The following is a 23,345-nucleotide window of genomic DNA, read 5'->3' as shown; positions in this document are numbered from 1 at the left end:
ATAAGCCATAAATCCAGAGTCTCTGTTCAGTCCATGATTTTTAGTGTCTAGCCAAGTGATGAATTTAAGCTCCCAGGCTTGTCTTTTGGAAATGTTCTGCAGGTTTCCTTTGAGGATGAGGGCTGAGAGATCAGCTAGGGAGTGATCGCTTTGGGAAAAGTGTTCACCCACAAGTGATATGGCGTTCTTGTCCTTTGTCGTTGTTCTGTGTGAGTTCATTTGCGAGTGCAGTGATTGTCTCATTTCACCCACCTAGTTGCTCTTGGGACATTTAATGCACTGGATGAGGTACACCACATGTTGTGGTAGGCGTGTGTAGGATCCATGAATCTTAAAAGGTGTGTTGGGGGGGGAGTTGATCATTGTAGCAGTGGCGATATGGCTGCAGGTTTTGCATCTGTTCTGGCAAGGTCTGGTGCTGCTTTGAGTTGGTGTGAGCTGGTCTGTGGGGAGCTTGCTTCTGATGATGAGTTTGGAGAGGTTGGGGGGTTGCTTGAAAGTCGAACAAGGGGGTTCAGGAAAAATTTCTTTCAGGATGGGGTCCCCATCAAGTATGGGCTGTCGTTGTTTGATGGTACCCCGTATGGGTTCCAATATGGGGCAGTAGGTGACAGCTAGGGGTGTGCGGGCAGAGCGGGGTTTATTTCTGTATTGAAGCAGGTATTTGGGTGGCCTGTTCCATGATGTGATCTACTTCCCTGGTGGAGTGTCCTTGTTCAGCCAAGGCAGCTTTGAGGGCAAAAGTATAACAGGGTTCAAACAAGAACTAGAGAAGTTCCTGGAGGATAGGTCCATCAGTGGCTATTAGCCAAGGTGATCAGGGCTGCAACCCCATGCTCTGGGTGTCCCTAAACCACTGACTGCCAGAAGCTGGGACTGGACGGCAGGGGATGTATCACTCAATAATTGCCCTGTTCTGGTCATTCCCTCTGAAGCATCTGGCTCCGGCCACTGTCGGCAGACAGGATCCTGGGCTGGATGGATCTTTGGTCTTACCCAGTGTGGCCATTTTGATGTTCTAAAGGTCACTGGGAGCTGGTCCATCTTTCCAGCTCTCCCAGTGCAGGCGAAGGAGGGGATCGGAGATGGATGCTGGATGTGGGGGCTGAACACTGCTCACCAGGTGCTGGGCCCCAAGGCTGCAGCCAGCACTTCGCTCTTCCATCCTGCTCGCGGACAGGGTCATCAGTGCCTGCTGTGGACAGTCCCGGGTTAGGGGACCAGCAACAGGTCCCCAGGGCCCAGGGCTCCGCGTGGAGCAGAAAGGGCCATGACGGGCCAGGAGACCCTCCTGGCCCTGGGACTGGTTACAGCTGGGCCCCCAGCACTGTCCCACGGGGCCCCTCCTGCAGGAGCTTCCTGAGGCCCATTCGCAGCCTAAGCCCTGTAGGAGCTTGTGCCACAGGGGGGCGCTCTCCTCAGCGGGGAGGGATTGCTGCTGCACAGACAGGGGTGAGTCCTCACTTAGTACAACGACTGGAAGGAGCCCAGACACTGCAGTGACGGGTGCGGGGTAAGAACCTACAGAGAAGAGAACCGAGCAAAGGAATTTTGTTAGTGAATCTCGAGAGATCAGCCGTGCAACACAACCGCGGCATCACGCCCAGGCACGTGGCTGTGGGGCAAACACACCCCAAGCACATGCAGAGCCCCGGACCTGGACGTACACCCCAGACATGCACAACCTCCCACCCAGAGAGACACCAGGTAAACTCCCACAGCCACACCCGCATCCCACAGCCCCTCCGTGAGGCGATCGCCACAGGCAGCTGTGGGTCTAAGGAAGGGGACCACAGCCAGATTTGGGGCACGGAACGTCTTGCCCAGGGCTGTTTGACTGGGGGGAGCCAGGACTTTGAATATTCAGGAGGCTCCTGAGATCAGCCTCACTCAAGTCTGGTGGGGGCTGCAGAGGTCAAATACCATGGTGAGGCCAAAACCCAGATCCCCCGACCATGCCAGTTACAGGGGACTCTGCTGGCAGGAGCGGGCCTATGACACACAGTGAAGCAGCTCCGATGCTGTCCAGCAGAGGGCAGTGGTGTCTCTCTCACACACACACACACTGCCCAGTCCATTACAGCGCCCCCTGCAGGACGCGTGTGTTTGCCCAAGGGCTTGCTCGGTTCCTGCGATGCTGACCTGCCGTCTCTCTCTCCTGCCTGCAGCTCTACGAACTGGACGACGACCCCAAGCGGAAGGAGTTTCTGGACGACCTCTTTGGCTTCATGCAGAAGAGAGGTAAGGGCCGGCCGCGGGCTTTGGGGGTCCCTGGCCGGGAGCCCGGCTGCAGAGAGGCGTTACGGGGGGTGGGCCCGTGACTCACTCTCACACTGAGTGGTAACTTCTTTCCAATTCTCCGGACCCACCCTCAACCACTGTCCCGCTCGGTCAAATCGACAGCATGGGGCTGGTGGGAAGGGGACCCTTCATGCTATGGGGGGGGGCCTGTGGGAAGAAAGGGAAGCAGTGGACAAGGACAGGCAGGTGCCCCCTGGGGTTGCTGGGCTGCCAGGCTCTGTTGGCTGGGGCCGGCTCTTGGGACATTACGGGACCGGGTTGATGTTGCTGGTTCTGGCTGCAGGCTCTCAGATCTGGGTTGGAGGCGTCCGCAGGACACGGGTCCATTTGCTGGCTCTGCTCCGAGGTTCTGGGGGGCAGAAGGAGCTGCTGCATTCCTGGGAGGGGCCCACGTGTTGTGTTGGAGCTGGGAAGGCCACAGGGACCTCGATCCCTTCGCTGGTTCCACCCTCGCGCCTGTGCTGGATAGAATGGTGTCCTGGCACAGAGGGGTTCTCGCCAGGGGCTATGAGGGGGCAAAGTTAGGGTTTCCTGGACTATGATGGACTGGGGTACTCTACAAGGTCAGGGTTCAGGGGCACCGGCAGGGCTGAGTGGGGAGCCCAGGGCTGGGCTAGCAGGAGGCTGCGGGTCGGGAGCGAGGGGCACCGGCGGAGCTGGGGGGGCTGCGGGTCGGGAGCGAGGGGCACCGGCGGAGCTGGGGGGGCTGTGGGTCGGGAGCGAGGGGCACCGGCGGAGCTGGGGGGGCTGCGGGTCGGGAGCGAGGGGCACCGGCGGAGCTGTGCATGGGGAAGGAGCTCTGAGCCAGGCTCTACGCCGTGTCTTTGTGCCGGAGTGGCCGCGAAGGGCTGACGCAGGGGGGAGGCACAGCTGCACCGTATTGCCAGTCCTCAGCGGGTTCTGTTATCGGCACCGGGAGGGATGGGTAGGAAGCCCCAGCAATTGAGGTGATTCGATAAATGCTTTAACCTTTGACCCCCACCTCTCCCCAGCCAGCCCTGAAACAATTAAAAGGTTCCCCAGTGCTGGGGGGGAGGGGGCGCCGGGCCGGTATTAATTAGAGCCCTTTGCTGGCGGCTGGATTAATGAACATGCCGCTCGATATGGCCTAAACCCCAGGCAGAGGTTAATGTTGTGCTAATTAACAGGGGCTGGCAGGGAGAAGGGGCTGCCGCTGCCTGGCACCCAGAGCCCCCCCATGCTGGGGGCGCCGCCTGGCTGCTGGTGAGACCACCGGGGTGGGTGGGGCTCCGTGCCATGGTCGGCTGTCGGTGTCCCTAAAGGGGGCCCCAAATACCCCTCGCCTTGTATGGCTCCATGCTGGGGAGGGTGCTCTGATCCCTCCCCAACCCCCGCCTTGCCCAGCCAGCCCCTCACTGGCCTCCCTCCACGGCCCATTCAGAGGTTGGGCTCTGCCCGATGGCCAGTGAGGGGCCGGGTTAGTGCGAATGGTCTGTGGGGCAGGAAATAGGCTTCTGGGCTGAGACCCGGCCAACTTGTGTCACACAGTGGCCCCTGGGTCGAGAAGGTGTGGGCTGGGGTGAGCCTGGGAGCACTGCTGCCCTCTGCTGGAGAGAATAGGAACGGCGGGACTGCCTTTTCATAATCCCTCTGCCGCGGGCAGCCCCGGGCGATTCCCCATAGGGGCGGGCGTGTTTGGGGTGGGGGCCTGGCATCCCACAGCGTCGGCTGCAGTGCCAGGCATGTGGGGCACAGGCAGGCAGGGGGTGGGTGGGTGCGAGAAGGGCACTGGGTATTTCCGCCCCTTGGGCCGGCATGCCGGGCGACTCTGTTCTCCCGGGGCCGGTCCACCCGTGGCTGTGATTAACCCCTCGCACCCTGCACCCAGCTGCACAGGTACTGCCTGGCAAAGGCCCGAGGTCAGGACATGCCACCCGCTCCTGCTGGGCCTGCCTGCCGAGGGGCAGCCATGGGCTGAGCTGTTCCCATCCCCTCCCGTCAGGTCCTGCCCAGCAGCTGCTCTCCTCCGGGCTCGGCGGCTGTCACTGGAAACCAGCCCCTCCTCGCCTGCCCCCCAAGTCCTGGTGCTGGCTCCTAATGCTGACCCCCGCCCCTCTCTGAGCGTGCTGAGGGCGCTGGTACATCTGGGGGGGCCGGGGCTGACGGTGGGGTCATGGCATGGGGCAGAACGGAGGCTGGGGAGCTGGGGGAACGGACAGGGGGCAGGGAGCCGCGTGGGCCCTGCCTCCAAGCCCTGGGCGCCCAGGAGACGCAGCGCAGGAGACAAGATCCATGAGCTGCTGCGTGGGGCTCATTATCTCTCTCTCCAGAGCTAATTAACTCCATCTCCATTTGGACCGGCTGACATACGGGCGCTAATTAACCGCCAGCCTCTCTTTGTGCACAGCTGATTGGGGCTTTTGTGCCGCTCCTGAAATCGAGCCGGGGGATCGAATCCCCCGGGGGCTGCTCCCCGGGGCCGGCCCGGTCGATGGCTATAAATCCACAGCGGGTGGCAGCTCCCGAGCCAGCCGGCCCCAGCGCCCGGGGATGGCGATAGCATTGATCCCAGCAGAGGGACAAATAACTCTGCTCCCTGCCGCCCTCCGTGCGTCCCTCCTGGCCGGCATGCATTTATCTGCCCATCCGGCCACGGTCGCTAACCTCTGCCAACCATCTCTGTCTCCATTAGAGCCCCACCCAGGGGCAGCGCCTGAGGCCCCTGGGCGGCTCCTTGGAGAAGTGAGTCTGGGATCCGAGCCCGATTCCCACCAGAAATGTAATGCTGTGCTCCTTGTCCTAACTTGCCATGCAGCGTTGCTGTGCACCGTTAAGCAGCAGCCGCGTTCCACCCCAGAGCTGGCTGCATGTCAGCCTCCAGGGAGGCCGTCGGCAAAGGGCGCCAGAGCCAACGATTTTATGGTTGTTCCCCACTGACTTCCCGTGGGCTCCAGAGCCCCGTAGGCCGGGAGGGGCTGCGCCAGGTGGTCCCTGCATGGGACATCGACTGCTCGCTGATTAGGCTGCGAGGGGGCTGGAATGGAGCCAGAGAATATTTCAAGCAGCCCCCCCCCCCCCAGCATGATAACACCCCAGCGTGTGCGGCCTGGCCCCCCACAATAATCCCCCAGCGTGTGCAGCCCGGCCCCCCACAATAACCCCCCAGCGTGTGTGGCCCGCCCCCCCCCCACGATAACCCTCCAGCATGTGCAGCCCGGCCCCCCTCATGATAACCCCCCAGCGTGTGCGGCCCAGCCCCCTATGATAACCACCCAGCGTATGCGGCCTGGCCCCCTGCACGATAACATCATAGCATGTGCGGCCTGGCCCCCCCCATGATAACCCTCCAGCATATGCGGCCTGCCCCCCTCCCCCGATAACCCCCCAGCGTGTAAGGAACTGGACTTCATTGTCGAGCTTGTAAGGAGGTGCTAGACCCGGGTATTGGCCACAGGATTTCTTAAATGGCACAAAATGGCGTTTGCTGGCCCCGTTCCCGGGGAGGGGTGTGAGGGCACCCTGCCCCTCCGGGAGAGCCCGCTTTCCGGGGACGCTGCTCAGCAATCCCAGTTGTTGGCAAGGTCTGTCCGGCCCCCTCCAGCCCCCCAGCTGTAGTCAGCCACGGGCGCAGGCTCGGAATAACGAGGAGAAAAGCGAGTCCCTGCTCAGGGCACCCCCAGCAAACCTGCAAGTCCAGAACTGAGCCGGAGTCCCCCTGGCTAGAGCCAGGGTAATCCTCAGGGTTTGCAGGTCTGCTCTCCCCGCAGTCTCCCCGCCCTGAGCAGTCCCCCACGGAGCGCTGATTTCCCAGGTCCTATCGCCCTCGAGGGCTGCGTCCACTGCAGCCGGGCAGGTGCTACCCAGGGCACTAAAATCGGCAGCAGCGTGGGCTAGTGGCCGGAATGCGAACCCCCCCCGGCTGCGACCTCCCGCTGCTGCCGAGACGTACCCTGCATGGGACTCGTCAAGCCGCGGAGGGCACCAGTGCGTGGGCCCGGATTACGGGTGACATGGCTGCATTTGTAGGGCCCTATCCCCGCTCGCTGCTGCGCAGACGGTGAGCGTCCCTGTCCCTGTCCCTGCGCAGACCAGGGCCCCGCTGCGCACGGCACTGCACACAGCCAGGCCCTGCCTCCTAGCTTTCGCCCACGTGTTCTTCTTTACGGGTATTATAGTCCTGTGAATCCTGGTGCGCCGAGACTGCCCGGCCTGCAGAGTGGGATTTACAGATCTAAGCAGATGAGATGGGCAAAGGGTGGGAGGGGAACAGAAGCCCTGGGTCGAGGAAGGACTGGCCCAAAGACTCGCCCAGCCCGCGAGCAGAACCCAGGTGTCCTGACGCCCAGTCCAGTGCCCTATTCACTGGGCCGCGCTGCCCCTAATAGGGGAGAGGCGAAGGGACTGGAAATGGAAAGGGGCTAGATCGCACTCCCTGGTTCTCATGGGTGACTTTAATTTTCCTGATATCTGCTGGGAGAGCAATACAGCGGTGCATAGACAGTCCAGGAAGTTTTTGGAAAGCGTAGGGGACAATTTCCTGGTGCAAGTGCTAGAGGAGCCAACTGGGGGGGAGCTTTTCTTGACCTGCTGCTCACAAACCAGGAAGAATTAGTGGGGGAAGCAAAAGTGGATGGGAATCTGGGAGGCAGTGACCATGAGATGGTCGAGTTCAGGATCCTGACACAGGGAAGAAAGGAAAGCAGCAGAATACGGACCCTGGACTTCAGGAAAGCAGACTTCGACTCCCTCAGGGAACGGATGGGTAGGATCCCCTGGGGGACTAACATGAGGGGGAAAGGAGTCCAGGAGAGCTGGCTGTATTTCAAAGAATCCCTGTTGAGGTTACAGGGACAAACCATCCCGATGTGTCGAAAGAATAGTAAATATGACAGGCGACCGGCTTGGCTTAACGGTGAAATCCTAGCGGATCTTAAACATAAAAAAGAAGCTTACAAGAAGTGGAAGGTTGGACATATGACCAGGGAAGAGTAAAAAATATTGCTCGGGCATGTAGGAATGAAATCAGGAGGGCCAAATCGCACCTGGAGCTGCAGCTAGCGAGATGTGTCAAGAGTAACAAGAAGGGTTTCTTCAGGTATGTTGGCAACAAGAAGAAAGCCAAGGAAAGTGTGGGCCCCTTACTGAATGAGGGAGGCAACCTAGTGACAGAGGATGTGGAAAAAGCTAATGTACTCAATGCTTTTTTTGCCTCTGTCTTCACGAACAAGGTCAGCTCCCAGACTGCTGCGCTGAGCACCACAACATGGGGAATAGATGGCCAGCCCTCTGTGGAGAAAGAGGTGCTTAGGGACTATTTAGAAAAGCTGGACGTGCACAAGTCCATGGGGCCGGACGAGTTCCATCCGAGAGTGCTAAAGGAATTGGTGGCTGTGATTGCAGAGCCATTGGCCATTATCTTTGAAAACTCGTGGCGAACGGGGGAAGTCCCGGATGACTGGAAAAAGGCTAATGTAGTGTCAATCTTTAAAAAAGGGAAGAAGGAGGATCCTGGGAACTACAGGCCAGTCAGCCTCACCTCAGTCCCTGGAAAAATCATGGAGCAGGTCCTCAAAGAATCAATCCTGAAGCACTTACATGAGAGGAAAGTGATCAGGAACAGTCAGCATGGATTCACCAAGGGAAGGTCATGCCTGACTAATCTAATCGCCTTCTATGATGAGATTACTGGTTCTGTGGATGAAGGGAAAGCAGTGGATGTATTGTTTCTTGACTTTAGCAAAGCTTTTGACACGGTCTCCCACAGTATTCTTGTCAGCAAGTTAAAGAAGTCTGGGCTGGATGAATGGACTGTAAGGTGGATAGAAAGTTGGCTAGATCGTTGGGCTCAGCAGGTAGTGAGCAATGGCTCCATGTCTAGTTGGCAGCCGGTATCAAGTGGAGTGCCCCAGGGGTCGGTCCTGGGGCCGGTTTTGTTCAATATCTTCATAAATGATCTGGAGGATGGTGTGGATTGCACTCTCAGCAAGTTTGCGGATGATACTAAACTGGGAGGAGAGGTAGATACGCTGAAGGGCAGGGATAGGATACAGAGGGACCTAGACAAATTGGAGGATTGGGCCAAAAGAAATCTGATGAGGTTCAATAAGGATAAGTGCAGGGTCCTGCACTTAGGACGGAAGAACCCAATGCACAGCTACAGACTAGGGACCGAATGGCTAGGCAGCAGTTCTGCGGAAAAGGACCTAGGGGTGACAGTGGACGAGAAGCTGGATAGGAGTCAGCAGTGTGCCCTTGTTGCCAAGAAGGCCAATGGTGTTTTGGGATGTATAAGTAGGGGCATAGCGAACAGATCGAGGGACGTGATCGTTCCCCTCTATTCGACATTGGTGAGGCCTCATCTGGAGTACTGTGTCCAGTTTTGGTCCCCACACTACAAGAAGGATGTGGATAAATTGGAGAGAGTCCAGCGAAAGGCAACAAAAATGATTAGGGGTCTGGAACACATGATTTATGAGGAGAGGCTGAGGGAGCTGGGATTGTTTAGTCTGCAGAAGAGAAGAATGAGGGGGGATTTGATAGCTGCTTTCAACTACCTGAGAGGTGGTTCCAGAGTGGATGGTTCTAGACTGTTCTCAGTGGTGGAAGAGGACAGGACAAGGAGTAATGGTCTCAAGTTGAAGTGGGGGAGGTTTAGGTTGGATATTAGGAAAACGTTTTTCACTAGGAGGGTGGTGAAACACTGGAATGCGTTACCTAGGGAGGTGGTAGAATCTCCTTCCTTAGAAGTTTTTAAGGTCAGGCTTGACAAAGGCCTGGCTGGGATGATTTAATTGGGGATTGGTCCTACTTTGAGCAGGGGGTTGGACTAGATGACCTTCTGGGGTCCCTTCCAACCCTGATATTCTATGATTCTATGTTTTCTGTCTGTGTTACGCACAAACGGAAAGCCCCCCAGCCTTTCCCCGGGGAGCCCGTAAACAAACTGGTGGTGTTTATGTAGGACCTACGCCCAGCGTTTCCAGCTGCCTGTTCCATATGGTGCGTCAGCTTCTGGGAACGGCTCACCGAGAGCAGCAAACACCCCCAGGGCTGGGGGATACGCTGGGGTGGCACACAGGGGGAAAGGCTCCACTCCATCGGCTAGGGGAAGGAAATGCAATTTCCAGGCCCTGGGAAGGTCTTGCCCACAATGGGAGGGCGAAGGCAAATGATTCCAGCCCTCCGCCGGGCTGTGGGTGCCGGCCCCATCCCTGGGTTTGGGAGTGGAGGGCCGGGGGCAGGATTTTTGCGAGGCTTGGCTGTTTATTTCCTTCCTTTGTACCAACAATATTTACCTAGGCAGGGCAGGGCTGTGAAACCGGTTCTTCCTGATCCCTGGGGGACCCCCGGCCAGCCCCTGGGGGAGGGAGCAGGGCCGGCTGGCTGCCTGGGGCTGGGTGGGGAGTGCACAGGGCTCAGCAGGGTTGTGTTCCACTGTGTATGTTGTGCACACATGGTTGTAGTTGTGAGTGTGGTTGTGGAGGCGAAGTGATTGTATATGAGTGTGGTTTGTGCGTGTGCGTGAACGTGAGTGAGCACGTGTGTGTGTGCGTGGGGGGGGGGCATGTGCACCTACCCAGCGGCTGCCATGCCCTTTCCAGCCCAAACTGCCCCGTTGTGTCCCACCAGCCCTGCGCTGCTGGGCCGGTCTCCAGCTGGCTGCACGGTGCCCCCTCCCCAGGACGCTGGCCGGCCCGGGGAGCGGGGGGAGCTAACTCCCTTCATGGTCAATGCCCTCAGGGCGGGGATGGGGTTGCTGATGCCCCACGTCTCCCCCACGTCGCACCGGGGTCGACCGCTGGTGATGATGTGCTCTTAGCAGAGGAGCCCGTTGGGGATGATCTGAGTGCCCAGCCCTTCCCCCCACCCTGCCCACGGGGCAGCTGGGACACCTGTCGCTGCACCCCCGACCCCTCCTCCTCTGATTGGCCCCAGCCCCCCGGAGCAGGCGAGGAGCCTGGCCCTGGACCCAGAGGCAGGGATAGTCCCTGGCGCGGCTCCGGAGCTGCGAACCTCTTCACACTTGCTGCGGGAGTGACTCAGGAACAGCTCCGGGCTGCTCCGGGCTGGAGGAGAACTGAGGTGGGGGGGCATGCCATGGGTGTGAGAGCAGGAGGGCGGATTCCCTCTGCCTCCCACATTGGGGGGACCCTGAGTGGGTCCAGTGCCCAGGCCTGGTGCCCACATCTCTGCGGAGGGTGAATTATTGGCCAGGGCTCAGAGAAGAGCTCTGGGAGCGATCCGAGGGCCCCCCAGCGAGAGCCGCAAGGAGCTCTGTTGGGTTAGCATCCCGCAGAGCAGGGTCCAGCCGGGGGCAGGCTCGCCCCTCGGTCCCTGCATGGGGAGAAGAGCCTGATCCGAGGGGGCTCTTCCCTCTCGTGCTGGGGGTCTCAGCCCGTGGGGCGCGACGCACTCTTAAGGCTCCAGATGCGTCCAAGGGCAGGGGCTGGCTGGACTCGACATCCCTGCTGCGTGGGGTCGCGGTGCCGCTCGGATTTGGCCTAGCTGCCCTTCCCGTGTGACGACGGGCCGAATCGGAGTGAGGGGCTCTGCAGGTTCATGCTGGCCCCATCTTCCAGCCACCTTGTCCTCTCCCCAACCCCTGCAGGAGAGGCCCCCCAATGTACTGTTCCCCCACAGCCAGGCGACTTCCCCTCTGTCATTCCATCCCTCCTAACCCCCAGTGCTCCAGATCTTCCCGCACTTCACTCCCCAGCCCCCTACTGTCTCCCAGCACCCCAAATCCCCCACCCCTTTACCATCAGTCCTCTCTGGGGCCATGTGTGGGGACTGGGTGAATTCTGGACAGCTGGTGATGTACTGTCCCTTCCCCAGATCCCTCTGCCCCATATCATTCCCCCCAGGCCTCACTGCACCCCCACACCTCTCTGCCCCCCCAATTCCTTCCCCAGCCGCTCTGAACCTCCAATTCCTTCTTCACCAACTCACCCAGGCCCCCCAATCTCCCCAAGCCAATCCCCACCCCTTACCCTCTGCCCCCCCCGGGGGAGGTTTTATGAGTTTTGGGGGGCATCTCAGCTTGCTGCTCCCCTCTCCAGTTGCCGGTAGGGGGGCTCCCCAGCTGTTCGTATCTGGACGGAGCACTGGACTCAGCTCTGAGCCCCCACACCGATCGGCCCCTTGTGGTGGGGGCACTGGGCCTGGGGATGTGGGCTCTGGCTCACGTCAGGCCAGCAAGACGTACAAATGGGCCCTGAGCCCAGCCAGGTGGAGAACCAGTGCGCTAGCAGGCGGAGGCTGAACGAGAACCAGTGTCTGGCTGGAAACCGGCTCTAGAAATGTTCCCATTGGAAATAAGGTGCACATGAGTAACAAGGAAGGGAATCAGCCATTGGACCAACTCGCCCGGGGCCCAGCAGGATCTCCATCCCTTGGGGAATGGCCACAGTGTGATAAACCCCCCGCGGCACCGAGTCTCAGAGCCCGGCTCAGCTCAGGCCGCGGGACTCTAATGCTGCCGGGGAGACGCCCGGGCTCGGACTGGAGCCACTTCGGTCTGAGCCCGCACGTCTACACGGCAATGTTAGAGCCCCACAAGCCGGGGCACCCTGCCCCCGTCTCAGTGCAGCGTGGACGTACCCTGGGCCTCTTTAAACCACGACTGGTCGTGACTCTCGAAAACATCGGCTGTAGCGGGACCAGAAGCTGTTGGCCCAGTGGGGTGCGTGACGGGGTCGGGTCTCTGGCCGGCGCAGTGCGGCTCAGGCTAGCTGCTGGGGGTCCCTGCTGGCTCGGATCCCCCCTGTCGCTGCCTGACGTCACCCTCCCAGTGGGCCACGTCGAGGCTCGGGGAAAACGGGGCCCCTACCTTTGGGTGCCTGACTCAGCAGCTCCAGGGGTCTCCGCTTGGGCTCCCCGACGGAGGCCCCCGAAACTAGGGAGGCTTTTGCAGGCATGCGCGGTGACCCCCACTTTGCACCGGTGTAAGTGACCAAGTAGGGAAACATCAACCCCCCCATGGGCACCTCCCCTCCCCCCAGCCCTCTGCACAGTCTGACGGAGGGCAGCACCTTCCCAGCTTGCCCTGGCCTCCTGCGCCCGTTCCTGCCCAGTAGTGGCATTCTTCCCCGGATTCTCCTCCCCTTCCTGCCTACAGCCCGGCTTGCTCAGTCGGCCTTCCCATGCCGCTGCTGCCTCAGTTTCCCACCCCAAACCCTGCCCTCGGGGTGTTTTCTCAGCGACCCTCCCCATTCCAGGAGTCTGCTTTAGCCAGGAATGAAGCTCCTGCGGGGTCACCCCCTTAGGCAGGTCTCTCTATGTTCGGTCGACTTGCAGCCACTGCAGTAATTACTGCGGTGGTTCACGTCCACACTCCCCTCCTTGGTGCGCGTCCTCCCCCGGAGCACTTTCGCACACTGATGAGGGGCAGTGTGGGGGGCTAGGAGCCAGGCCTCTCATGCCCCTCCCCACCAGTAGCCCAGCTGCCCCCTGGCTTCTTGCCTCCCGGTAGCAGAGGGGAAGCCACCTGGAGCTTCTCACCTCCAGCGGGTAGATCTGCACCCGGAGTCCAGTCAGCTGCTGTGCTCCTGGCGGGGAGCAGGGAACCGGGACCCTGCGGGGCAGCAGGGCTCCCAGCGGGGAGCCTGGACAGCACCCCAAGCCAGGAGCCTGAACGGCAGCCCAGCTTGGAGTGGAGACCTGGCAGCAACCCAGCTGGGGAGCCAGGAGCCGGCTTCCTTGTCAATCTCATGGCTCTAGCAGTCCAGTCTGAATTTGTCTAGCTTCAACTTCCAGCCACTGGAGCATGTTATTAATATGTTTCCCTGCTAGATTGAAGAGCCAATTATCAAACTTCTGTTCCCCATGTAGGTACATAAAGACTGTGATCGGGTCACCCCGTAACCTTCCCTTTATTAAGCTAAATAAATTGAACCCCTTGAGATTATCACTGTAAGGCAGGTCTTCTAACCCTTTAATTGTTCTCATGGCTCTTCCCTGACCCCCCCTCCAATTTACCAACATCCTTCTGGAACTGTGGGCCCCAGACTTGGACCCAGGATCCCAGCAACGGCCGCACCAGTGCCAGGTACAGAGGGAAAATCACCTCCCTGCTCCCACTGGAGATCCCCTGGTGATGCCTCCCAGGGTTGTATTAACCCTTTTGATCACAGTGTTGCCCTGGGAGCTCATGTTCAGCTGATTGTCCACCATGACCCCCAAGTCTTCTTCAGAGTCCCTGCTTCCCAGGAGAGAGTCCCCATTCCTGTGACTATGGCCAATCCTCTGTTCCTAGATGTAAAAACTTACCTTTGGCTGTATTAAAATGCATACTGGTTGCTTGCACCCATCTTACCAAGCCAGCCAGACGGCTCTGTATCAGTGACTTACCCTCTTCATTACTGACCACTCCCCCAAACTTTGTGTCATCTGCATATTTTATCAGTGATGATTTTATGTTTTCTTCCAGGTCACTGATAAAAATGTTAACTAGCGAAGGGCCAAGACCCGATCCCAGCGGAATCAGCCCCGCTCAATGAGGCTTCGCCATTTACAATTACATTTTGAGACCTATCAGTTAGCCAGTTTTTAATCCATTTAGTGTGTGCCATTTTAGTTTTGTATTGTTCTTGTTTTTTAATCAAAATGTCATATGGTACCAAGTCAAGCACTTTACAGGAAACAAAGAATATTAATTAACACTATTACCTCTATCAACCAAACTTGTAATCTCATCCAAAAAATTATGTCGTTAGTTTGACACGATCTATATCTATAAACCTATGTTGATTGGTATTAGTTATAATACTCGCCTATAATTCTTCATTAATTGAGTCATTTCTTTTAAAACCTGTAGATGCAAGTTATCCAGATCTGCTGATTTAAAAATGTCTAACTTTATTAGTTGCTATTTAACATCCTCCTGAGACACTGTTGGGATGAAAAGTATTTCATCATCTTCACCTTCATCATATGAATATATCATCGGGCTTTTCCCCAAATAGAGAACAGAACTACTTATTGGACACTTCTGCCTTTTCTGCATTATTATTGAGCAGTCTACCATTTCCAGCTAATAATGGATCAATACCATTACTAGGATTGCTTTTGTTCCTACTACACTTAAAAAACACCTTCTAATTGTCCTTAACTCTGGTGGCCACAGCATTTGCTTTGTGTTCTTTTGCTTCCCTTATCAATTTTCTACAGTTCCTAGCTTCTAATTTATATTCATTGCTTTTAACTTCCCCTTTTTTCTATTTATCTTATATGTACAGCTGCTTTCATTTCAGCTTTAAGTTGGAGTTTTGTTTTTGTTTTTAACCAATGCAGCCATCTTTCTTGATTGTGGTTTTTGGGCATCCTGTGAAATGTTCTTAAACAACCTCCAATTATCATTCACATGTTTCCGTTTAAATTCCTTCTCCCTGCTGATCTGGCTCATAATTGTTTTCAGCGTTGTGAAATTGGCCCTTTCAAGACACCAAGTATATATATATATTATATATATACATATATCACTGGTCTGGACTTTGTTCTATTTACACATAACAAATGCAATCAAGTCATGATCATCTGCATCTAAGCGACCAGTAATTTTTAGTTCTGTGATCACTTCCTCTTTATCTGTCTAGACGAGATCTACTACAGAATTCCCCCTGTTGGATGCGGCACTTTGGGAATCAGGGAATTGTCATCTATAATTTTAGAGTTCCAAGAACACATTAGTACTGGCAGCCCAAGACCTCCAGCATACGTTAAACTCGGGTTGAAATCTCCCCTGATAACGCAGCGTGAACGCAGGTGACATGTCTCCTGTATGTGCATCAAGCACCACATCTGCACACTGTATTCAAGGTGCGGGCATGCCATGGATTTATACAGAGGCAATATGAGACTTTCTGTCTCATTCTCTCTCCCTTTCTTAACGATTTCAACATTCTGTTCCCTTTTTTGACTCCCCACATCCATTGAGTGGATGTATTCAGAGAACTCTCCGCAATGACTTCAAGATCTTTCTTGAGTGGTAACAGCTAATTTAGACCCCATCATTGTATATGAAGAGTTGGGATTATGGTTTCCAATGTGCATTACTTTGCATTTATCAGCATTGAATTTCATCGGCCATTTTGTTGCCCAGTCACCCAGTTTTGAGAGATCCTTTTGTTGCTCTTCGCAGTCTGCCTGGGACTTAACTATCTTGAGTAGTTTTGTATCAGCTGCAAATTTTGGCACCTCACTTTTTACCCTTTTTCTGGATCGTGTATGAATATGTTGAATAGGACTGGGCCGAGTACAGACCCTTGGGGAACACCACTATTTGCCTTATTTAAAGATCCGGGTACTTTTCCCAGGAGTTAACCTCAGCGTCTAATCCCAGTTCTAACTCCGGAGGTTGCCAGTTTGTGCCGCCCTAATTTGCTTCAGTTCTTCACTGTCCCCCAGAAACTGCTGCCGTTATTGAGACAGTGGCTGAGCATGTGTGTCGTGTTGCTGTGTGCTGTCAGAGCTGCTGTGCTCCACCCCAGAGGGGACTGCATCCCACGTCTACGTTTGTGATGGGCTTCGGGGCGTGAGGTTGGCAGAGATGGCTGTTAAAGCAGTGGAAACAGCATGGGGGGGCTTCCCCAGCCGAGCACGAACACCCATAAGCATGCAGGGGGCATGGAGGGGTGCAGTTTGAAGATTATAATGGAATCCACTCCAGAAAGGGTGAAATGAAGACCAGAGATGTCAGACCAGCCATCTCAGCTCCCATCCAGCCGATCCTGCTGGGGACCAGCTCAGTGCTCTCGGGGTTGGGGCTGGAGGCTGGTTTTGCCCTCTGCATCGACTCCTGGGCGTGGCCCGCTGGGATCCACGCTGCAGGGGGCCACTGTTTGCAAGAAATGGCTTCACCCCCTTGCCTGACAGCTCCCCGACTTCATGGGGCTTCCTTCTGTGCCTTGATCCATTCTGGGTCCCTCCCAACCCCTGCCACCCACGTGCATCTGATTCCCCAGAGACACACACACACACGCACACCCCTCACGTCGCTCTGCATCCCAGGCGCTCTCCCCTCCAGCGAGCTCTCCCGCCCGGCTTGCTGCAGAGGCAATCTGGGCCACAGAGCTCTGCACCTCATTAGCCACGGGGAGGTCAGGGACCCCGGAGGTGCGCTCTGACCCCGAGCGTCATTAATCAGCCGCTGCCAAGCGCCACACGCTGGACACAGAGGGCGGCCGGGAGGTTCACGCCAGTCTTCCCTGGCAACGTCTGTGGGGCGGGCAGGGCTTGCGGGGGGGCTTCACCAGGCGGGAGGAGCACCCCTGAGCGGAGCGTATTTCACCCCCATAGGAAGGGACATACCTGTGACCCACCCACACGCACACCGGCAGGCACACGCGTGTGCACTTCTGTGCCATGCTCACACGCACACGCGCTGTGTACACACATCCCCAGGCTTTCTGCCACCGCACTCACACATAGCACAAGTGGCCACAGTTAGCACACGGGCTGCACCGGCAGGCACACGTGGGCACACATGCTTCCCCCATCGCACACTTACCCTTGCACTTTGGTGTGCATGGATGCACACTCACGCATTCACACCCAGCCACCTCAGGCGCTGCGGGGCATTTCATGTCCCCATTAGCGCTCCCCGCGGGTGTGCCTGGCGCAGCATCCCAATAAAGACCCACTCTCTGCCCCGTGACGAGGGGATGTGATTGCGTAGACCTGCCCTTTGCGCCCAGGTGGGATCTTGTGTTAAAGCCAGACCAGATTTTGAAAGGTGTTTGCAGTCGGGAAAGAGACCAGTGCCTAAAGTCACCTTCCCACCCACCCTTGTGAAGGGCGGGGCACGCGTGGGGTACAGACAGGTGGATGGGACAGGTGGAGACTGGACGGGGTGTAGGGGGGACAGACGGGTGCATGGGATGTGCATGGGGACGTGCAGGTGGGGACAGATTGGTGGAGAAGGGCCTGCGTGGGGATGCACAGGTGAAGAGGGGGCATGTGTGGGGACGGATGGGTAGAGGGGGCGTGTGTGGGAATGGACAGGCGGAGGGGGCATGTGTGAGGACGGACGTGGGAGGGGGCATGTGTGGGGACGGCTGGGTAGAGGGGGCATGTGTGGGGATGGACAGGCGGAGGGGGTGTGGGAGTGGACCGGTGGAGTGGGGGGTTGTGGGAATGGATGGGCGGAGGGGGTGTGTGTGAGAATGGACAGGCAGAGGGGGCGTGTGTGGGAACGGTTGGGCAGAGGGGCCGTGCTTGGGAATGGATGGGCGGAGGGGGAGTGTGTGGGGACAGATGGGTAGAGGGGGCATGTGTGGGGATGGACGGGCAAAGGGGGCATGCGTGGGGATGGGTGGAGGGGGCAAGTGTGGGGATGGACGGGTGGAGGGGGCATGTGTGGGAATGGATGGACGGAGGGGGCGTGTGTGGGAATGGATGGGCGGAGGGGGCGTGTGTGGGGATGGACGGGCAAAGGGGGCGTGCATGGGGATGGGTGGAGGGGGCAAGTGTAGGGATGGATGGGTGGAGGGGGCATGTGTGGGAATGGATGGGTGGAAGGGGCGTGTGTGGGGACAGATGGGTAGGGGGGGCGTGTGTGGGGACGGACAGGTGGGTGGTTATTGGTTCTGAACACGGCTCTGTAGCACCCAGACGTGCTCCCAGCTACCCAGCAGGGATGTGAGCTGTGGGGAACTGTCTCTTTCCCTCCCCCTTCCCTCCTTGCCCCGGGGGGAGACCTCGTGTGTCAGTGACAGCCCCGTGCCCCCCAATCGAGGCCTGTCATAGAGTTGAGGGAGCCAGGAGACACTGCCATGGGGCTTGGGCTGCTCCCAGCATGGCCCCGCCAGCCTGGGGAGACACTGGTGGGTGGCGGGGACGTGTGTGGGGATGGATGGAGGCACGAGATGACGGCTTAGCCAGGGAGGGCCTGTTTGGTCACCAGGTGCGGCCAAGAGTGTTCCCCTCCCCGTCTCTATTCCGCATCCGTCACCCCGACATTTTGCCACCACTGCAAACCAGAGACTCATGTCCTGTGGAAATGCCCCAAACCCTCCCGCCCCTCTGGGGCTGCCTTGGCAGTGGGATCAGTCTTGGCGTGGTTTTCCCAGGGGGAATGGTGCCCCATTGCTGTGGACGGCCCCAGGCTGGTGTGGGGCCTGGGAAGAGACAAGTCTCCAGCCCCGCCTGCTCTCCAGCAGCAGCTAACTCCGTGCCTGCGGCCCCCCACCGGAAACATCTCCCACTGAGACAGGGTTGCCACTTTCTAATCACAGAAAACCGAATACCTTTGCCCCGCCCCTTACCTGAGGCTCCACTCCTGCCCCACCCCTTCTTCAAGGCTCCGCCCCTGTTCACTCCAGTGCCCCCCCCCATCGCTCGCTCTCCCCCACCCTCACTCACTGGCTCATTTTCACCAGGCTGGGGCAGGGGGTTGGGGTGCAGGAGTGGGTGAGGGCTCTGGCTGGGAGTGCAGGCTCCAGGCTGGGGCCGAGGGATTCGGAGGGCAGGAGGGGGCTCCAGGGTGAGGCAGGAGCTTGTGGGGCTGGAGGGGGTTCGGGCTCTGGCTGGGGGTGTGGGCTCTGGGGTGGGGCTGGAGATGAGGGATTTGGGTGTGGGAGGGAGCTCAGGGCTGGGGCAGGGGATTGGGGTGCAGGAGTAGGTTCAGGGTGTGGGCTCTGGGATGCACTGACCTCAGGTTGCTCCCAGAAGCAGCAACATGTCTCTCTGGCTCCTAGGCGGAGGCATGGCCAGGTGACTCTGCACACTGCCCCGCAGCTCCCCATGGCCGCCCCTGCACCTAGGAGCCGGAGGAACATGTCACCCCTTCCCAGGAGCTGCCCGGAGTTGGGTAGGGAGCCTGCCTGCACCATCAACTCGACTTTTAATGAGCCGCCAGGGTCCCTTTTCGACTGGGTGTTCTGGTCGAAAACGAGACTCCTGGCAACCCTACACAGCCACCATGGATGCCCCATGGCTCTCAGCTGCTATGGCGCAGTGTGGTGGAGATCCGGCCGCTGGCAGCTCTGGCCCTGGCCAGCTCAGGGCTGTCCAGGAGCCAGGTCTTGTCCCCGGAGCCCTGGGGGGCCAGACCTTGCCAGTCGGTCAGGCTGTGCCTTCCACGCCCTGCAGTCGGCCCCAGGGCCATCGCCCTGCACCAGCCCAGCTGCTGGACATGTGGCTTGCTCCTTCCCTCCAGGCCGTTCTCCAGTGCTCCCCGCAGTCCTGGGCACTGGGGCCCCTGCAGCCTGCGGGGCGGGGCGGGGCGAGGGTTGGTAGAGGGGAGTGTTTGCACAATCAGCTGTGCTTTCCCTGTTTTACACGCCAGCTCCTTCCCAGCCACCAAAGCCGGGCGGCTGATCCCAGGGGAGTCAGTGGGGCTGTGACTGCCTGCCCTGACCCAGTCACCCTGGGGGCAACCGTGGTGCTGATCCCCTCACATACCCCCCGTGGAAGAGCTGGGGTGAGATGAGGGTGGGGAAAGGCCAGCGGCAGCCCAAGCCCCCTGTCTCGCTGGGGCCTCCCCCGTGTGGCTCGCCGGTGGGACATGGCGGATTGATGTGGCCGCCGTCAGCCCTGATGAAATTGAACGTTTGTTCTGTTCGCTGCCTGTCTAAGCAATTAAACCCCTTTCATTTGTCAGTGGGACGTACAAAATTAGCAGGCGTGAAAAACGGGGCGTCACAGCGGAGTTACTGCAGCACCCGGCGCGTGGAGCTCAGAGGGCCCGGTGCCCACAGGTGCACCCTGCCCTGGCACTGTGCCCTCCTCACAGGACAATCCACCCACCCCGACTGTCCCTCCCGCACATCCGCCTGGCCTTCTCACCCCCATGACAATCCCCCCGGCCCAGGCCGCCCCCATCCTGCACGACGATCCCCCCCAAAACTCATCTGTAACCTGCCCCCTCCGTTTCTAGAAAGCCATGATGCCCGCCAGCTGGCCCTGCCACGACCCCAGGCTGGCCCTGCTCTGTGGCTAACCAGAGGTGTTCAGTGACTCCGTCCGTGCTAGGGTAATTACACAGGTGGGACTGAAATCCCAAACTGGCCTGGATCCATGCAGCCACCTCTGGAGCGGAGCACTGCCCACGGTCACCCGTCCAGGAGAAGAGGAACAAGCCATGCCAGCAAGAGCTAGCGAGAGATCTCGCTCTGCTGCGGATCTGGCCAGGACACCACGGAGAACAGCTTGGCTCCAGATCAAAGGGCTGTCAGTGAGCACAGCTGGTCAGGGGCTGGCTTCACATCCCATCTAAAGGACGGGTGCCCCCCACCTGCCGTGGAAGGGCACTGCTGAGCTCAGGCCTGTGGCGCATCCCGTAATGAACCGCCATGGCAGGGCGGCATCCCCATGCACCACGCTGGGCATAGGTGTGGTACCGGCTCAGCGGAAAGGGCCTGACTGCCTGAATCTCCCCAGGGAGCACCTCCTCTCGGCTTTAGGGGTATCACTTCGCCATCTGATGCCTGAAAGTGAGCCCAAGCCAGGCCCTTGCCCCCCATGGGCACAGCATCCTGGGCACCAGCAGGGCTGGGGGGGGGGGCTCAGCCAATGAATGCCCCACCTGGCAAGGGGCATCCATGTCCCAGGGCAGGGAACGTCCCTCCCCTTCCCCCGGGCACCTGTTCCTGCTGCCCCCTTGTCCGCGGCAGGTCCCCGAGCGAACGGCGCAAGGCCGTGGCCGAGGCGCGCGCAGGACCCTGCCGATAATGCTTCGCCATAAATCAATCCCCAGCTAATTGGAGCCCCACAATGGCTATGCCTCCTGAATGGGCTTTTGTGGAGATCTCCGGCAAATAAGCCCAGCGCCATTACTCTTCGGGGGGGCCGGAGACAGGTGCCTTTGTCCCGGAGCTGGGCAGCAGCCACCTCAGCGGGAGGGCCCCGAGATTAATGAAAAGCCATTTTAATTAGCTGGGGGTGGGGGTGGGGGAAAAAAGGGACCATCCATCGTTGCAAACAGGCTGTGTTTGCTTTAGCCCTTATTGAGGCAGGACCCCAGGGATCAGCCCCCCCTGGATCTGAGGATGCGAGGGGCTGGGGCTGGCGAAAGTGCTGGGGAGTGGGGGGGGCTGGCTGAAAAGCCCTTGTGTGTGTGTGTGGGGTGATCTCAGATGTGGGGGCCTGCTGAGACGGCAGGGGGCCTGTCCCACTGGGGACTGGGACCGAGACCCCCAAGCCCACTTCCCAGGTGCCGTTCCCACAGGCAAGGGGCAGAAATGGCCAAGAGAGCGCTTGGCCTCAGGGAGAGAGGACTGCAGGGAGCCTGGCCTGCCATGGGGAGAGACATGGGGTCAATGGGAGGAGCTGTGATCCCGTACCATGGGGCAGAGCTGTGATCCCGTGCCGTGGGATGGGGAGCTGTGATCCCGTGCCGTGGGATGGGGAGCTGTGATCCCGTGCCGTGGGGCACGGGGGAGGAGCTGGGGAAGATCTGTGGTATCTGGCAGGGTAGAGGGGAAGAGGCTGGAGAGGCTGTCAGGTAAGGGGTCGGGGTGTGAGATCAGGTAGGGGTCTAAGCCTGCCGGGGACTCATGCAGGACACTGATGGGTAACCAAGCTCAGCCCGAGCATGTCCCGCAGAAACGCCCAGTGTAAAACACCCCACTTCTCTGTCACACTAAGGGGCTCAACGCAGGCAGAGCTGGCCCCTGAGCGGGGGTGCACGGGCCAAAGGGCTCTGCGCTGGCCCTGCTCCCAGCCCGTGCTGCGTGGGCACATCGGGGTGGGACCGGGGCGCTCTGCACTGCGGCTGTGCCCTGCCATCCCGGACGCTAACGGCCGGGCAGGCCCCGGCGCTGGCCCAGAACATGGGCAGCACGAGGAAGGGGGCTTGACGCCCCCATGGACGGGAGGGAGCAGAGGAGCACGGCTGCAGCACTGAGAAAATTGATTTGCAGGGCGAGACCGGGAGAAAGAACAAAAGCCTCTTGCCACCCAAGCCAGACACCGAAATTCAATGGAGACAGTAAAGGAAGAAAGGGAGCTCATTTCTCAGGCTTATGAGAAGAAGCCAAGCCAATATCGGGGCCATAAATTAGGGCCGCGGGAGAGCGGCCCTGAGTGACGGTTTCGTTTGAGGTGGCGAGGGCGCCGGTGACAGTCTTGGTGAGCGGAATGGATGGCTCTTCGATCCGCGCCGCGGCCCGCCCCGAAGAAAGGACGGGAATAAATTTGGGACCCTTCTCCCCGAGGCGGCAGCCGGTGCCGGAACCCGCCGGCCATGGTGCCGCAACAGAGTGGCCGGTGTGGAGTTTGCCAAGTGTCACGTCGGCGGAAGCCGGGGCGGGCGCGTTGGTCGGCAGCCCGAGCCCTGCACTGCGGGGTGGGGGGCGCGGCTCGCGCTGAACTGGGGCTTCTGCTTCCCCAGCCCTCCCTGGCTGTGCTGTTCTCATTGGTCCCTCTCCGCTCTCCAGGGCCGCCGGCCCGGAGCAGGGCTTACCCTCTGCTCCCCCTGTGAAAGGGCCGTGGGGAGGAGCGCACGTGTCAGGGTCAGATGCCATCTGCCAGAGGTCAAAGAGGTGGGAGCCGCTGGTCCATGGGCTGTTGCCCTTGAGCCTATGCTCCATGGTGCAGCCCTCTGGCCACCTGTAGGAAAGCGTTAGCAGAGTGTCCCGCTGGCCCTCAACAGGTGGGAGAACAATGGCTGGGGAAAGGGGTGTTTTCGGGGCTCTGATAACATGGGAAGCGGGATTTCTTTCCTAACAGTGCCATCTGGAGGTGGTATCTACTGGAAAGCAGCAAGAACTCGCATGGGGGAGAGAGGGACTTTTACAAACAACATCAAGTCAGCCTGTGGAACTCACTGCCTCAGGATATTATGGAGACAAACAGTAAGATTCGATAAGAGGATTAGACGTCTCTTTAATAAGAACCACTTCTGCAGTTAGATTAGTAAGGAAATACTGAATAGAGTAAATAAGGCTACAGGAGCCAGGAACCCTCATGTTCCAGGGCATAACTAGACCCCGGTAACTGAGGTCAGGAAGGAATTTCCTCAGATGCTACAAGACGGGAAAATCAGGCATTTTACAAGGATTTCCCATGTTCTGCTAAAATACCTGGCATTAGAATCATAGAATCATAGAATCATAGAATATAAGGGTTGGAAGGGACCCCAGAAG

General features: G+C 58.7%; 1 protein-coding gene across 1 annotated transcript in view; it reads left to right on the top strand.

The window, feature by feature from the left end:
* Positions 1-23,345, top strand: part of ARID3C (AT-rich interaction domain 3C) — a 141,727-nt gene that overhangs the window by 84,952 nt on the left and 33,430 nt on the right. The window contains exon 3 of the mRNA XM_048850238.2: positions 2,169-2,241. Coding sequence (XP_048706195.2) covers positions 2,169-2,241 — 73 coding nt within the window. The remainder of the gene's footprint in view (positions 1-2,168; positions 2,242-23,345) is intronic.

Source organism: Caretta caretta, chromosome 5, assembly GCF_965140235.1.
Source record: "Caretta caretta isolate rCarCar2 chromosome 5, rCarCar1.hap1, whole genome shotgun sequence".
Classification (NCBI taxonomy): domain Eukaryota; kingdom Metazoa; phylum Chordata; order Testudines; family Cheloniidae; genus Caretta; species Caretta caretta.
The sequence above is the reverse complement of the archived record's forward strand: the minus strand, read 5'-3'. Positions and strand labels throughout refer to the sequence as shown.